This window comes from Athene noctua, chromosome 9 (assembly GCF_965140245.1).
Source record: "Athene noctua chromosome 9, bAthNoc1.hap1.1, whole genome shotgun sequence".
NCBI classification, from domain to species: Eukaryota; Metazoa; Chordata; class Aves; order Strigiformes; family Strigidae; genus Athene; species Athene noctua.
Window position 1 is genome coordinate 14,030,168 of NC_134045.1, and position 14,007 is coordinate 14,044,174.

General features: G+C 40.7%; 1 protein-coding gene across 1 annotated transcript; it reads left to right on the forward strand.

The window, feature by feature from the left end:
• Window positions 1-195: 195 nt before the first annotated feature.
• CCNE1 (cyclin E1) lies at window positions 196-12,829 on the forward strand. The gene is made up of 11 exons (XM_074913728.1): window positions 196-370; window positions 477-567; window positions 816-884; window positions 7,372-7,514; window positions 7,594-7,729; window positions 8,546-8,692; window positions 9,514-9,609; window positions 9,980-10,114; window positions 10,202-10,313; window positions 10,398-10,555; window positions 11,359-12,829. Exons 1-11 carry the CDS (start codon window positions 357-359, stop codon window positions 11,479-11,481), a joined length of 1,224 nt encoding a protein of 407 aa, XP_074769829.1. The 5' UTR covers window positions 196-356; the 3' UTR covers window positions 11,482-12,829.
• The last annotated feature ends 1,178 nt before the right edge of the window (window positions 12,830-14,007 follow it).

Genomic DNA, 14,007 nt, shown 5'->3' on the forward strand with positions numbered 1-14,007 from the left:
GCCCAACGGAGCCCGCACGCGCCGCGCTCCCGCCCTGCCCCCGCGCCCCGCCAGCGCCGGCCGGGCACCCCCCCGGCACCCCCCCGGCACCCAGCGCGCTCGGCCGGGAGGGTCCGCGGCGGCGGTGAGCAAGCGAGGGAGCCGGTGAGCGGGCGGGGGGCGGCGGGCGCCCCCGCAGCCTCCTGGGGTGCCCGGCCGCGGGGCGGGCGGGCGGGGGCCGGCCCGGGGCGGCGGCCGCCCTTTCCGCACCGTGTGCCCGCGCCTCCGCGGCCCTTTGTGGGGGCTGGGGCACGGGCCTGCTCGGCCGCTCCCTGCACGGCCCTCCCGCTCGCCCCGACCCAGCCCAGGCGGGCACCATGCGCCGGGAGAGGTGAGTCCGCCGGCCGCGCCGGGCCCTGTAGGCCGAGGTCCCCGCCAGGCACCCCTGAGGGGGCTCCCCGCGGCCGGGCCTCCCTCAGCTTCTCCTCTCTTGGCAGCGACTGCGCGGAGGAGAAGGCTCCCGCCAAGGGGGACGCGGGTGCGGAGTGCGCCATGCGAGCCCGCAAGAGGAAAGCCGATGTGGCCACGGTGAGTGCGGGCCGGGCCCGGCGGCCCACCCGGGTGCCTGCAGGCCCTCGCCTGCCCCACCGCCGGGCTTGGCCTCCGGGCCATCGCCTCTTTTGTTGGGTGGCGGGGGCCATGTGGTGGTCGGGGTGTTGGGTGGGCGGTGGTCTGCTGCGGGGCTGCGGTCCTGAGGGACTGGGCATGCTTCGTGGTGGCCTACGGTCGCTTGTCCTGCAGCTGGTACTCTTGAAATTATGTATTCCTTTTTGTAGTTCTTACAGGATCCTGATGAAGAAATTGCCAAAGTGGAGATGGCTAGGAAAAAACAGTATGAAAACCAGGTAACCAATTTGGCTTTAGATCATACTCCTGTAATCTTTCTTAACCCTGTTACTATTTTGCAATGCCTCGTTATTATAATGAACGTGGTGCGACAGGTACGTGGCTACCAGATGCTGTATAGCAGTGGGCGAGGGAGACCGTCAACCCTGCCTGATCAAGAATGCGAAACACTTCAGCTCATACAGGTTCCTTTGGAGTCTTTGCAAGAGATGAGGCCTGTGTTGGTCTAAAACACTATGTTAATACTTCAGTATATCCAGCTGTCCTGGGATTGCAAGTGTACACCTTACAAAAGCCATAACATGCATTTAGGCCTATCTGGAGGGGCTCTGCATTGACCTCTCTAGAGCGTTCCAGCCGTACAGCCATGTGCTTATGTGCTGTACCTTGCAGGCCAAAGCACAAGGCTCTTAAGCGTATGAACAGAATCATCTTTTGAAAGTATTCTTTTTGCAGTCGTATCTCTATTCATGTGTCACTTGGCAGAGAGAAAAGGTCTCCCATTGCTTCCAACATTAGCTCCATTCCAATTGACAGGTGTCATTATAAGGCTGACAGAGTATGAGGTTCCTGATTAGAACTGAAGTTTCTACTGGATGCTAATGCAGTAGTAAAATAGGCTTCATTGCTCTGCAGAACAGGGGGATAATTTCTGTAAAGTCATGTAGCTGTGGAAATCAGGCCTGCAGTGGAGGTTAGTAGTGACTGTTGCCAGTTTTCTCAGTATGACATAATGATTTCAGTTACAAAGTCAAAACTAACTTTAGTACTGTCCTCTTGCTCCCTTAGTGCCCTTCCTATAATCTTTGAACCTGAGATACTACTGGTATCTACACTGGATGCTATGTTGGTATATGGTATTGAAAGCACAATGCTTTTGTACATTGAGATGCCCACTCGAAATAAAACAGAGTAGACTGTTTTCTGAGATAGGTTTGTTCCTCTCCTTTTGTTGTTTTTTTCCTGTACATACACACATGCTTGCTCAGTCACTGTTGCTAGGACTTCAGTCTGTTAATGCATATGCAGGGTGATACTTAAGCTGCAAAAGTCATGATCAGGGAGTACAGACCGTACTCATTTGGTACGCAAGGCTATGCATAATGTGGCACATCTAACCAGAAGTGGCAGCTGGAAGTTCTAAGACTGAAGTGCTACCATAACAGATGGGCATCATTGTTTGGAATGGCCTCTGCTTGTTGCAACTGCGTATACTAGTTATCAGTCAACATATTAAGCGGGCTCAAATGGTGAGCATTTAATGAGGGGATCTCTTCTTCCCTTCTGTCTTTCTTTTGTGCAGTATATTAAACTAATTTCTCACTTCTGTCAAGGAAGAGCTGCCTGTCCTTTACCACAGCTCTCTCCTTCACCAAAACATTAATTCTGTTTGAGCCGAGCAAGGACTTCTTGTGCATGTTTATTGCATAATATTAAGGTATTGTTAAAAAACTCACAACGGAAACCCAATTTTATCTTCTTTAGGAAAGACAGTGGAAAGAACTTGAAATATGTTTTGCATACATTGACCTTCAACTCTGAAAGTACATAAAGACTTCCAATTTTTTCTTCTTGTTTGTGTTCCTGGCATGGTAGCCATTCAGTGTTACTTCAGGAATAATAGGTAAATTCAAATTTAGATAGTTTAGGCAGCTGGCATCCAGAATATTTACTTGAGAATTTTTCAAGTTAAGCTTAGGGTACTGGTGGGATTTGGTCCTTTGATTCAGTAAACCATAAATGAAATTGGTACCTGAGTATCCATCCTTACATAGAGAAGGTTTTTTGTTGTGACAAAGTAGCCAGATTGTTACAGAGCTGTTTAAAAAAGCTAACATTTGGCTGCACAGCAGCAGCTCTTCAGTCTATGGTGTGACACCAGCTATTTTCTGATATAAATTGCCATGGGCCACTAATGAGAATATGTTTATGGTTCCAGCAGCAGTATAGCAGGCTTGTATGATAGCCAGTGAGATAGTTATTCTGTTGAGGCACAACAATTCTAAAATGCAAGTAGCTATAAATCCACTGCAGCCTATACCACATGACTTCTACATTAAATAAATTGTTTACTGACACTAGTTTATGCACAAGGCAAAATATCATAGTCACATCCCACTTTACAGCATCTTCATAGTCAATTCATTAGTTTGTTTCTGTTGAACATAAGGCCTGAGTTCTTAATTAGGATGCCATTGCCCTTTATGTGATGAAAGGGTGGCTATATCATCAGGTTTGTGACAGCAGAATATTGCATAAATTCTGTGTTTGATTTTAGAGAACTGGCACTGCTGTAATTCTGCTAGCAATTCTCATATTAATTCTGGCTGCTTTCTGTGGACAGATACACTTCCAAGGCTCCGTGTAAAACAAAATTCATCTAACTAGATTAGAGTCATCTGTGCAATTGTGATACAAATTACATAGCCACCTCCATCTAGAGTGGGGAATTGAATATAGAAGTTGATTTCTTCAGATGAAACTAACTACTTCAGGTGGTAAGGAGAAATTGTTTTGACCAGCTTTTCACTAGACTTTTTTCCAGAATCCAGTCTTACTGTTGTCAAAATGTTCCACCTAACTGGTTTGAAAATATCCTCCAAAAAGTTTCTTTAACTAGTCAGGGTTATCATTGGAAGATCCAATTTAAAAAAGCAAAATCCCAAAAAACAACTTGCAAGTTTTGAGACAAACAGATAAAGAATGTAAACTATATCCAGGTTCAGAGCTTGATTTGTCTCAAATTTGGGGCAGGACAATATTCAGACTCTTTAGAAAACTAAAAGTAATAGAAGCTCTTGTGCTATTCAGAAAGAATCAAAACAGCTTAATAATGTGAGTTGCTCTTCTCTTTCCTATTTAATAACTGGAATCCCTTTCTGATGGCAAAGAAAAACTATACTTCAAACCAGTGCATCCAGTGAGTGCAAAATGGCTCGAATTACAGGTCTGATGGGCAAACTAAGGCTGCAGTGTAGTAGTTGATATTGATGCCTGTTACACAGTGTTGTTTTTTAGGGTGAGAGGAACAGGGCTGTTCCTCTGCTTTTGATTTCCATGCTGAAAATCCTCTGAGCTTGCTGTTTGAATGCAGTTCTGGGTCACTGTCTTTCCCTGCTTTTCTGCTGCCTTCCTTGTCCTGGTCTGTGGAAGCTTGTTCTGGTGGCTCCCAGCTCACACTGAGACACACGAGTGTATCTGCAGCTTGTACTCTTAGGTGTGGCTGCTTCACTGGAGGCTCTGCCTGTAACCAGTAGCCCCAGTGGTCACTACCTGCTCCATTTTGTCTGGCCTATGTGCCTGAAGAATGTCCAAAAAAAAATCTGTTTAAATGAACGTTTGGTTTATCAGTGAGTTATGACATGCTGCAGAAAACACAAGTGTGGAAGGGAGCATCTGAGCTTTAAAAAAAACTAACCAACACCTCTGAACTCCTGGGTTTTCTTTTTTTGAAGCTGTATGGGCTTGACTGCTCTGATGGACTTCTCTGGTCACCTACCTTCTGCCCTTCTTGGTGCTCCTATTCCTAATGAGCCTTTTCATGCCCTCAGTTCAGTTTCTCTAATCTGTATCTAGTTCTGGGGTCTGAGGTACAGATCTGTATCTGATAAATTGTTCTATTTCTGTATCTGGAATATTACTGTGGGTGTCACCAAGCTTTCTTGCTGGGCTCCATATAGATTTGAAGAGGTAGTTTTCCCCATTGATTTTTGGCTTGCATCTTACTCAGCTCCTATTTGCCTCAGAAGTAAGCCCAGGACAGTAGGATTTCCTCCATTAGGCTGCACAGATTCTCTGTAACATCTGTCACTTTTTGGCAGCTCCCTGCTTTTGGGTTGGCTCCGTGCAAGCCCAGAGGAAGGTCTTTATGGTTTCCTCACACCCTCCCCACCTTAAATTGTTTCTTTTTCCAGTGGTCGCTTCCATTTCCTTACAGTTAGTGTGGTATAATGCAGTTTCTTGATATTGTTTCTTAGTTTTTGTTTAATGTCTTGCTGAATCTGCTTTAAAGACTCAGGAGTCTGATTAATATGCTCATTCCCTCAACCAAAACCCATGCCAGAGCTATAGTGCTCTCACACTAATTCAGACTTCTGTCTCCCTTCCTGGTAGCTTCATGCTTTTGAGGGCCCTGCACATTTCTTTCGTTCTTGTCTCTAGCTAAGCCAGATTTTTGTTGCTTGCATCTTTTCCCCAGTTGTTTTGGTGAGTGATATTAACTAGTCAAAAACTTTTTCACTTCTCAAAGTGCTTAAGAGGCTCCTGAGTCTTGATTTACATTTCCTTATAGAAGATGGAGGGTAGTGAAATCTCATAAGTCAATTGTTGCTGCAGTACAGTATGTGAGGTATCTACTTTGGTTGAGAACTTTGGAGCAAATCCCTTGTCTTTCAGAAGCTGCTGGCATATTAGTCACCTTTAAATAGACATTATGTAATGTTACTGCTCTTCTGTTGGTTTGCTGATTAACTGACAAAGCAGCACTTCTCCAAAGGCTGTTAGCAGCTGGGATTGCTGTGCAATTTGGAGGACAAAGTGTAACTAAAGTCTAGTATTGAGGGAGGACAAAAATTAACTTAAAGCAATGCTGATGTGACACTTTTATTCAAACTTTCAGTGCATAAGGAATCTGTCACTTTTAAGATAAAGATACTATTCCCTCTTTTTGCCTTCCCTCACCCAAATAAAATTGTGGCGTGGCTGGGTATGTAGCTATGCTAGATTTGCATGTAGAACTCTAAGAAGAAAAACTACCCATCTGTGTGTCAGTAACTCAGAATACAAAGCAGTCTTAGCTGTGAGTGAACTGTGAAATGTGGGTTTTGTTTCATCAAGTCAGTGGTTTCTGTTTCTGAAGCTGGTGCTAGAGGGTAGCCATTTTGCTGGAAAGTGATGTAGGACAGGACAAATAACAGGTGTGGAACCTTCTTTGCAAGAGGTAAAAATTAATGTAGAGCATTTTACTTGTTAACACTTAATGATTCTTCGGGGCGGGGGGTTGTGGCTCATCTTTCTTCTTGAAGCACACTAGGAATCTTGTTAGGGATTTCTGTCCTTTCAGCACTGCAGAACAGGGCAGTTCACAGCAAGATGGCTCACTTCACTATTAAGCAGAAATGCCAAATTTTAATTTGCTTAGGCATGATGACATGGGGCTGGCTCTGTATTCTGCAAAATAAAACAAAAAAGGTTTAAAAAAGCTAGTATTTTCCTGGGGAACTGTGTGAAGTGTCCACCAAGATCTTGTTTAAGAAAGTGAGCCAGTAGAAGAGTAAACTTAAAGTGAAGTTCTGGTCCAAATAAAAGGATAGGAAAGGTGGAGTGTCAGATGTCTGATGTTTGCAGACCTTGGCGAAATTCTGTATATGGACTGGTCAACTTGATACTTTAGTGGCAATTGCTTAACATGTGCTTGCTTTTATTCTGAAAACAGTTGAATCGTAAGTGCTTTGTTTTTTCATCTTAGCACAGCAAGATGAATGAGTAAGAACAATTCTACAACCTAGTATTTTACTGTGTTCATTGTCAAGGTTGCTTTGCGTGGAACCACAACTTCAGGCATTGCATCTACATATTCCTTACCAGAAATCCTGATCTTGTCTTTGTATGATTATAATCACAAACTGGGTTTTTAAAGTTCCATCTGCTCATTCTTTACCTGAAGGCAAGCATCTTGCTTTCAATCAAAATATTTCCGGTAAAAACAAAATGCAGTGTGATAACAGGAGACCAGATCTGACTTGGATATTCTTTTGTGAAATAGTTGTGTTCCTTCAAAAGGAGAACAGGGTAATTGTTCATCAGCTTTAGTTGCAAACTTTCTTTACTCTGAAAATAAGCAACATCCCTCTACTCACTGCTGGTTGAGGTCACACCTGGAGTACTGTGTCCAGTTCTGGGCTCCCCAGTACAAAAGACTTGAACATACTAGAAAGAGTCCAGCAAAGGGCCACTAAGATGATTAAGGGACCAGAGCATCTGTTCTATAAGGAAGGGCTGAGGGAGCTGGGACTGTTTAGCGTGGAGAAAAGGCGGCTCAGGGAGATTGTATCATTGTATATCAGTACTTGAAGGAAGGTTGTAAAGAAAATGGAGCCAGGCTCTTTTAAGTGGTGCCCTGTGACAGGGCAAGAGGAGATGGACACAAACTGAAGCACAGGCTGTTCCTTTTGAACATCAGGAAACACTTTTTTAGGGCAGGGGTGACCAAGCACTTGTGCATGTGTTGCCCAGAGAGGTTGTGGGGCTTCCATCCTTGGAGACATTCAAAGCCATCTGGACATGGTCCTGGGTGGCTGCCTATAGGTGACCCTGCTTGAGCAGGGCGGTTGGACAAAATGACCTACAGAGCTCCCTTCCAATCTCAGCGATTTTGTGCAGTTTAAAGAGGTAACTGTAGTTTCTTGCCAATGTCTTATCTCTTATTTACAACTAAAATGATTATTTTAAAAGGCACAGTGTAAAATCTCATATTTCATTTAATAGCCATCCTGGAATAATGTTCACAAAAATGCCCATATGCTGATTCCTACTCCGGATAAAGATGATGATCCAGTTGGTGTTGATTACTCTCACTTTATACCTCTAAGTGTTGTTCCAACTAGAGCTTCACCTTTACCAGTTCTAGGGTAAGTGTGCCATTTTGCTTCTGCTTGTCTGCCTTCTTTTAGTCTTATATTTGATACTAAACATATTGATTTGTCTTAGCTGGGCAAACAGGGAGGATGTATGGAAAAACATGATAAATAAAGACGAGACATATGTGAGGGATAAACTTTATATGCAAAGGCACCCTCTCCTGCAACCTAAAATGAGAACAATCCTTCTAGACTGGCTAATGGAGGTAAGCTTTTCAGTGCTTGTGAGTATTTCAAGTGTGCTTTTGTTGAAGTGTACTAATAACTGTCATGATCATGCTTCATGATCTTTGCATAACTCATTCAGCACTAGATGCTCATCTTTGTCTTAAGGTTTGTCAATGGCAGCAAACTTTAAAAAAGAATATATAATGGATTGAGGTGATGGTATACAAACTGACAGTATATTCTGATATTCATTTCTATTATTGTGGATAATAAACAGTTTGTCTCTAAAGCTCCACAATGTAAGCTTTTTAAGGTCACACCACAGATAAAAGCTGCACAAATGATTATGAAAGTCATTGTAAAAAGGAAGGTGTGGTGTCTTAGAGACCAGATGCATCTCTCAACTGCTCTGTTTTGGACATGTAGAATGTAGTACAACTCTGCATGTGAGTCTTTTTTTTTTTTTGCTGTTTGGATGACTTGGTGGCATAGTTTCTGTTCTTAGTTCTAAAGTAATTCTGAGAATTTTCTCTTTTGAGGTGTTGGAATGATGCATCTTTGCAAAAATGAAGAACTGATGTTCTGACATTGTTAGAACATGTGCATGCATTTCCTAAAAGGGTTTTTACTCTGATCTGTTTGTTTTGGGAGTTACTGTAGTGGCAGTCATCTTGTGTCAAAGGAAACTGTTTAACTCGTGCTCTTAGTTAACATCTTACTTCATAATAGCAGTGAAACAGAAAGCCAATATGAATCTTATGTCTAGCTCTTGCTTTTTTTGAGTACATCTGTAGCATCTGGTTTTGTCTCTGTAACACTGTTCTTGACCTTTGTAATCTCTGATGTCTCTCCAGGTTTGTGAAGTCTACAAGCTTCATAGAGAAACTTTTTATTTAGCACAAGATTTCTTTGATCGGTTTATGGCAACACAACAGAATGTTGTAAAAACACTATTGCAGCTTATTGGTATCTCTTCTTTATTCATAGCAGCAAAGCTTGAGGTAAGTATAACCAGCTTTATTTAAACATAAAAATGTGAATGGACAAACAGTGCACTTATTGTACACTAGATGCATTTTGGCAGGCTCTATGGAGTTTGTTGCTATGACTTTTCAGCTAGGAGACCAAAAAAAATCCTTTTTTATTTTCAAATTCCTCTTTTTGATTTTTTTTTTTAGAAGTTGCTAAAGACTAGCTAACATCACAGTATATCTCTTTAATATTAAAAGGATAGTCTTTTCAGTGTTGGAATAAATATAAAGTTTTTAATTGCAGTTGCTAAAGGAGTTTTTGGCTGGCTGCTGTATACAGAGACCACTTGTTGCAATTCTGTTGTCAATAGAGTACCTACTGGATGATAGTCACAGCTATTCTTTATTTACTGGAACAAATTGAACTATTAAAATCCATAGTGCTTTTTAGGTTCTTACTGTTTGTCTTTTAAGAGGGCTATTATTCTTCAATCTGTTCTTCTTAAGCAAGGGAAAAAAGGCCTTTTCTTTAATATGTATAAAAAAAATCTAGATGTCAATTATGATACCGTTGCAGTACTGCTGTAGTCAAGTATAATGCATGTTGTACTGGTCCATCAAAAGTGAAAGGTGAAGGCTACAAGCAGAAATGTTGAACAAGAAATCTGTATGTTAAAGGCAGAGTACAACATCATCACTTAGGGTGGGGGGTTTGGGGTTTTTTTCTCTCTCTGTTTTGAAATGCTGAACTAGTGGTGGGTTGTTCCTTTTTTCTTTTTCTTTTTTTCTTTAGCACACGAGATTAGTTACAACCTATTCCACAAATTAATACTTGATCTCCTATCTTTCAGGAAATTTATCCACCAAAGTTGCACCAGTTTGCGTATGTTACAGATGGAGCTTGTACAGAAGATGAAATCCTCAGTATGGAATTGATCATCATGAAGGTAATATTTCAAAGTGGAATTAGTTCTACTTTAGTTTTTAAAAATGTATAGCATAATCAGACTAAAAGCAGAGAGCCTCAGTTAATCTTATGTGCTGCTAAGAGGCACAATTTCTCTTTCTAATTAGAAAACAGTGTTCTCTAGGTAACAAGTGATTTAAAGCATCCACCAGTATGTGCATATTAGCAAAATTAATTGTTCCCCCACCCTATCAGCAGGAGGAGGTACAGGAGAGGATTAGATCTGTGTGTTTCAAAGATGCCTTGATGAACTGGAATTACAGCTTCTGATCTGGAGTACATGAAGTTGCATGGTTTAAGTTAGGAACTCTTTAATTATACTGAAATCTTGTGCATGTCTACTCTTTCAGGCTCTCAACTGGAACTTAAATCCACTGACAGTTGTATCATGGCTAAACATTTACATGCAAGTTGCATATTTAAATGAGCTTTATGAGGTATTGCTGCCACAATATCCACAGCAAATATTTGTACAAATAGCAGAGGTAAGACTGATTTCCTTCAAATGCTATTTCACTTGGGGAAAAAAGGTGTTCTTGTGATAGACTTATTAAACATCTGTTGTGTTGTAGCTCTTGGATCTCTGTGTGCTGGATATTGGCTGCTTGGAATATACCTATGGAGTACTTGCAGCTTCTGCTTTGTATCACTTCTCCTCATCTGAGTTGATGCAGAAAGTTTCAGGTATTGGCATTTATAAACTAAGTCTAATGTGTATACAAATGTCACGCTTCATGTAGGGAGATAAATATATGTCCTGTCTTCCAGGTTATGAATGGTGTGAGATAGAGGAATGTGTAAAATGGATGGTTCCATTTGCAATGGCTATAAGGGAAGTAGGAAGCTCCAAACTCAAACACTTTAGAGGTGTAGCTCCTGAAGACTTGCACAATATACAAACGCACATAAACAGCTTGGATTTGCTGGTATGTATATGCATAATAAAGACAAAAGCTGTCTGTAATATCTCTTAACATCTTGTTTCTTCTTTGGTTCAAACTGAACTTAAGTCAAGCCTTATCAAATTGAGACTTGAGTGTATGCAGATGATAAAAGGCATAAGACTGTACTCCAGTTGCAAAATTCTTGCAAAAGAGACCCGACTTGTTCAGTTTTAGTTTAAAAAAAAGTGATTGACTTCAGCCTCTCATCTCAAACAGAAAATAATTACCCTAGAAATCAGAAGCATATTTCTACCCTTTGGGATGCTTCAAATACTGTATGTTAGACCTTTCTCTATAGGAAATACATGTAATACAACTTTGTCTGATGGAGAAGAGAAAATAAAGACTGATCACTTGACACTGATCTCATGGGACAGTGGTAATTGACAAGAAGTTGAGTCTTTTATAGCATGAGAAATTTGCAGAAGATCAAAATCTAGTCCTACAAATTGTAGTTAATCTAATATATTGGAGGTTTTTTATTTGTCATTTAGTTGTAGAAGTTAAAGCTCTTCCTGGTCAGTTGCTTCTGAATTTTGTTTCCTTGATACAAGTACAGTAATGCTGATTGTCAGATTCCAAAAGTTAATACTGACCTCTTGATGTTTGTATTCACTGTTGTGTACTGCATGATTTATCAGTTCCTATTAGAGGGGTTAGATACAGATATGCATTTCCAGATTAGCAATCTATCAAGTTATAAAACACTGAATTATATTGATCTGTTGCATAGATACACCAAAGTGAAGAGACTATTTTTTTTTCTCCTTTTCATGTGCTTTCAGGACAAAGCTCAAGCAAAACAAGCCATATTGGCTGAGCAAAATAGGACTTCACCTTTCCCCACTGGTGTCCTTACACCACCCCAAAGTAGTAAGAAACAGTCTTCTGGGTTGAAGCCAATATGACTTTAGAAGCTGTTGACAGACAGTCTTGCTGAAGTGCCTGTTCTGCTGGTTCTAACTCCTGCTCCATTATAGAAATGCTGCCAGTGAAGTTCATAAGCTTTTATGGAATCTGTAAAGGAAACCCTACCTTTTTTGTGACAGAAGAACTTTTCTATTTGAAATATTTTTATTGAACATTAAAATATTTTAAAGAAATGGATCAAGTACACCAGCCACTTAAAAGAACACGGAAGAGTGCTCCAAATGCTGCTATGGAGGGTGATGCTTGATGAGACCAACTTGAGAAAAAGGGCTTGAAGATAAGATTAGTTACTGTGCCTGTTTGTCCTTTGGATAATCTACAGTTATACTGTCCCCTATTGACAAAATGGGCAAAAAGTGCTGTGGAAGACATTTCCAAGCTCCTTTTTCAAATGGTTGGCTTCCAACTTGATGCCTTTTTAAGAACCCTTTATTGTAAATGCTGCTATGTCTCTGTGTATCCATTTTTAATAAAAATGCTGTCTAAGACAGCTGGTTTTATGTATATTCCTATTTTCTTTTAATTATGGTCAGCTAAGGTTTTTTAGACTGACCATTAGTAGTGTGGGAGTTGGGGATGAATTAATTAGTAACTATGGCTTTATTTATTTACCACTACTGGCTTATCAATTAAAATTTGTTTTTTGGATGCTAAGATAAAACTGTTGTGTTGGGCTACTTGGATTTCCCTTAGCCAGATGCAGGTGGCTAGGGAGGGGATAATAAACATGACAAGTATCTGAGGAATCCTTCCACAACACACTTTCTAATGATCAGTGTATTGGGAAATTCTTGAATGAGATTGTCTGGATTGTTATGTTTAATAGCAAGAAGTGATCAGTAGGAGAAGCCTACCTTTTCTTAAAATAATCATTTAAACTTTGGTATTATGGCATAGTCTTTGTCAACTACTCGTCTTCTGTGCAAAATTGAACTCTGGAATGGTGTGTGCTGTTTTACAGGAAGAGTTTTCCTTGACCCTTGCAAGGTCTGAGAACATGAGAAGTCATAAGATGCTTTCTGGAAGGACACGGTTCTAGACAAAAGGGGTATAGAGAAATAAATTTTTAAAATGGTTGCTTTTTTATTGTGTTTACTTTGGAGGTTCAACAACACTGAACTTTTGTGAGACTACCAGGATTCATCATGTCCTTCTGTAGATAAATGCTACAACACTTATTTCAGGAAGCTCCTACTCTGCTGTTGGTTAATTTTTCTAAACAATAGTTCCCAGCAAGGCTGCTTTTTTCTTATATTTTTTAAGTTATTCTCCCTTCTGCTCTTCCCTGACCCAGTATTCTGATAAATGTTAAAAGTTTTAATGTAATAAAAATGCCTATGGTAACTAATGGTAAGCAAATTCTTTGCTGTTGCTATTTTTTTCCCCCTTGCAATAAATGGTTGTAAGTTCTGTGCAAACCAAACAAGTGTAAATGTTAGCTGAACATGTTTGCTGGTGCTCGTTCAGAGGTTTTAATTTCTCAGAGAACTACATAGCCTAGAATGTTATATTTGCCTATTATTGAAAAAGTTTGTAACATTGGAGGAATTGTCAAGACACATTTTGGGACTTTGTTCTAAATTTAAGGAATGAAAAGGAGGGAGGGCAAATAACTCTCCTGAAGGGTAGTCTCTAGGCTTAATTTCTAAATTACCAGCCAAGATTGAGTACTAGTTCTTTTACTGTTATTTTCAGTGCTTAGATGTGTTTAATCTATCTCCAAAAAAAAAAAAAATTAAACTGCAACCAGCCTCATAAATGGGGATTGCATTGTCTTTGACTTTTAACTGTTCAAGAAAATATTCTGTAATAACATTACAGGTATGACAAACTCTTAGTTTAAGCTACATATAACTTCCTCGTTAATACTTCCTCAAGAGTGAATGCAGGTGGGCCATGTGTTCTCAGCTGTGTGGGAAACCATAGATACGTAGTCATCTATGAATGAAACTGTTCAGACTGGGTCTCTGATTTAGATGGTCATCCTGCTAATGTTATACTGACACCCCAACACCACACCCCAAAAAAAAAAGGTTATTTGGCTGGGAAGCAGCCTGTTCACATTGTGGGGATCATGGCTTTGCAGCAGGTGGGAATGCAGCAACATGCCAGAGATGGCGTACTTTCCAGCAAGGGTGACTTACCTTAAGAGCTTTTATATCTTATGCTTTTAGAATCTTTGGTTCTGGTTGCTTTGCAACACATGTGGATACTTCAGTTGGAATGTGCTGCTGTTCTAGGGTACCTTGAAAAAGTTATGCACTGGTTGCTACAGGCTGAAAATCATTTTACTGAGGAATGGTGCAGCTAATTTTAAGGAAAATGGTTGTCTATTGAGGAGGAAAACAAACAAAAAAACCCCAAAACAAAATCAAGAGGGAATTCTCTCCATATTTCTTTGCCTGAGGGTATTCTTCTAAATTCTGTGTCTTGGACCAATCTGGAGGTAGATTCATGGCAGGCAGAGAGAAGCAAGTGGTCAGTTGTGTCTGGCTAGATAAGAG

Excerpts from the sequence above, each read along its gene's own strand:
- CCNE1 (XM_074913728.1), top strand. Across the intron at positions 568-815 it reads GGAAAGCCGATGTGGCCACG|TTCTTACAGGATCCTGATGA; the intron begins GTGAGTGCGGGC and ends TCCTTTTTGTAG. Across the intron at positions 7,730-8,545 it reads TTCTAGACTGGCTAATGGAG|GTTTGTGAAGTCTACAAGCT; the intron begins GTAAGCTTTTCA and ends ATGTCTCTCCAG.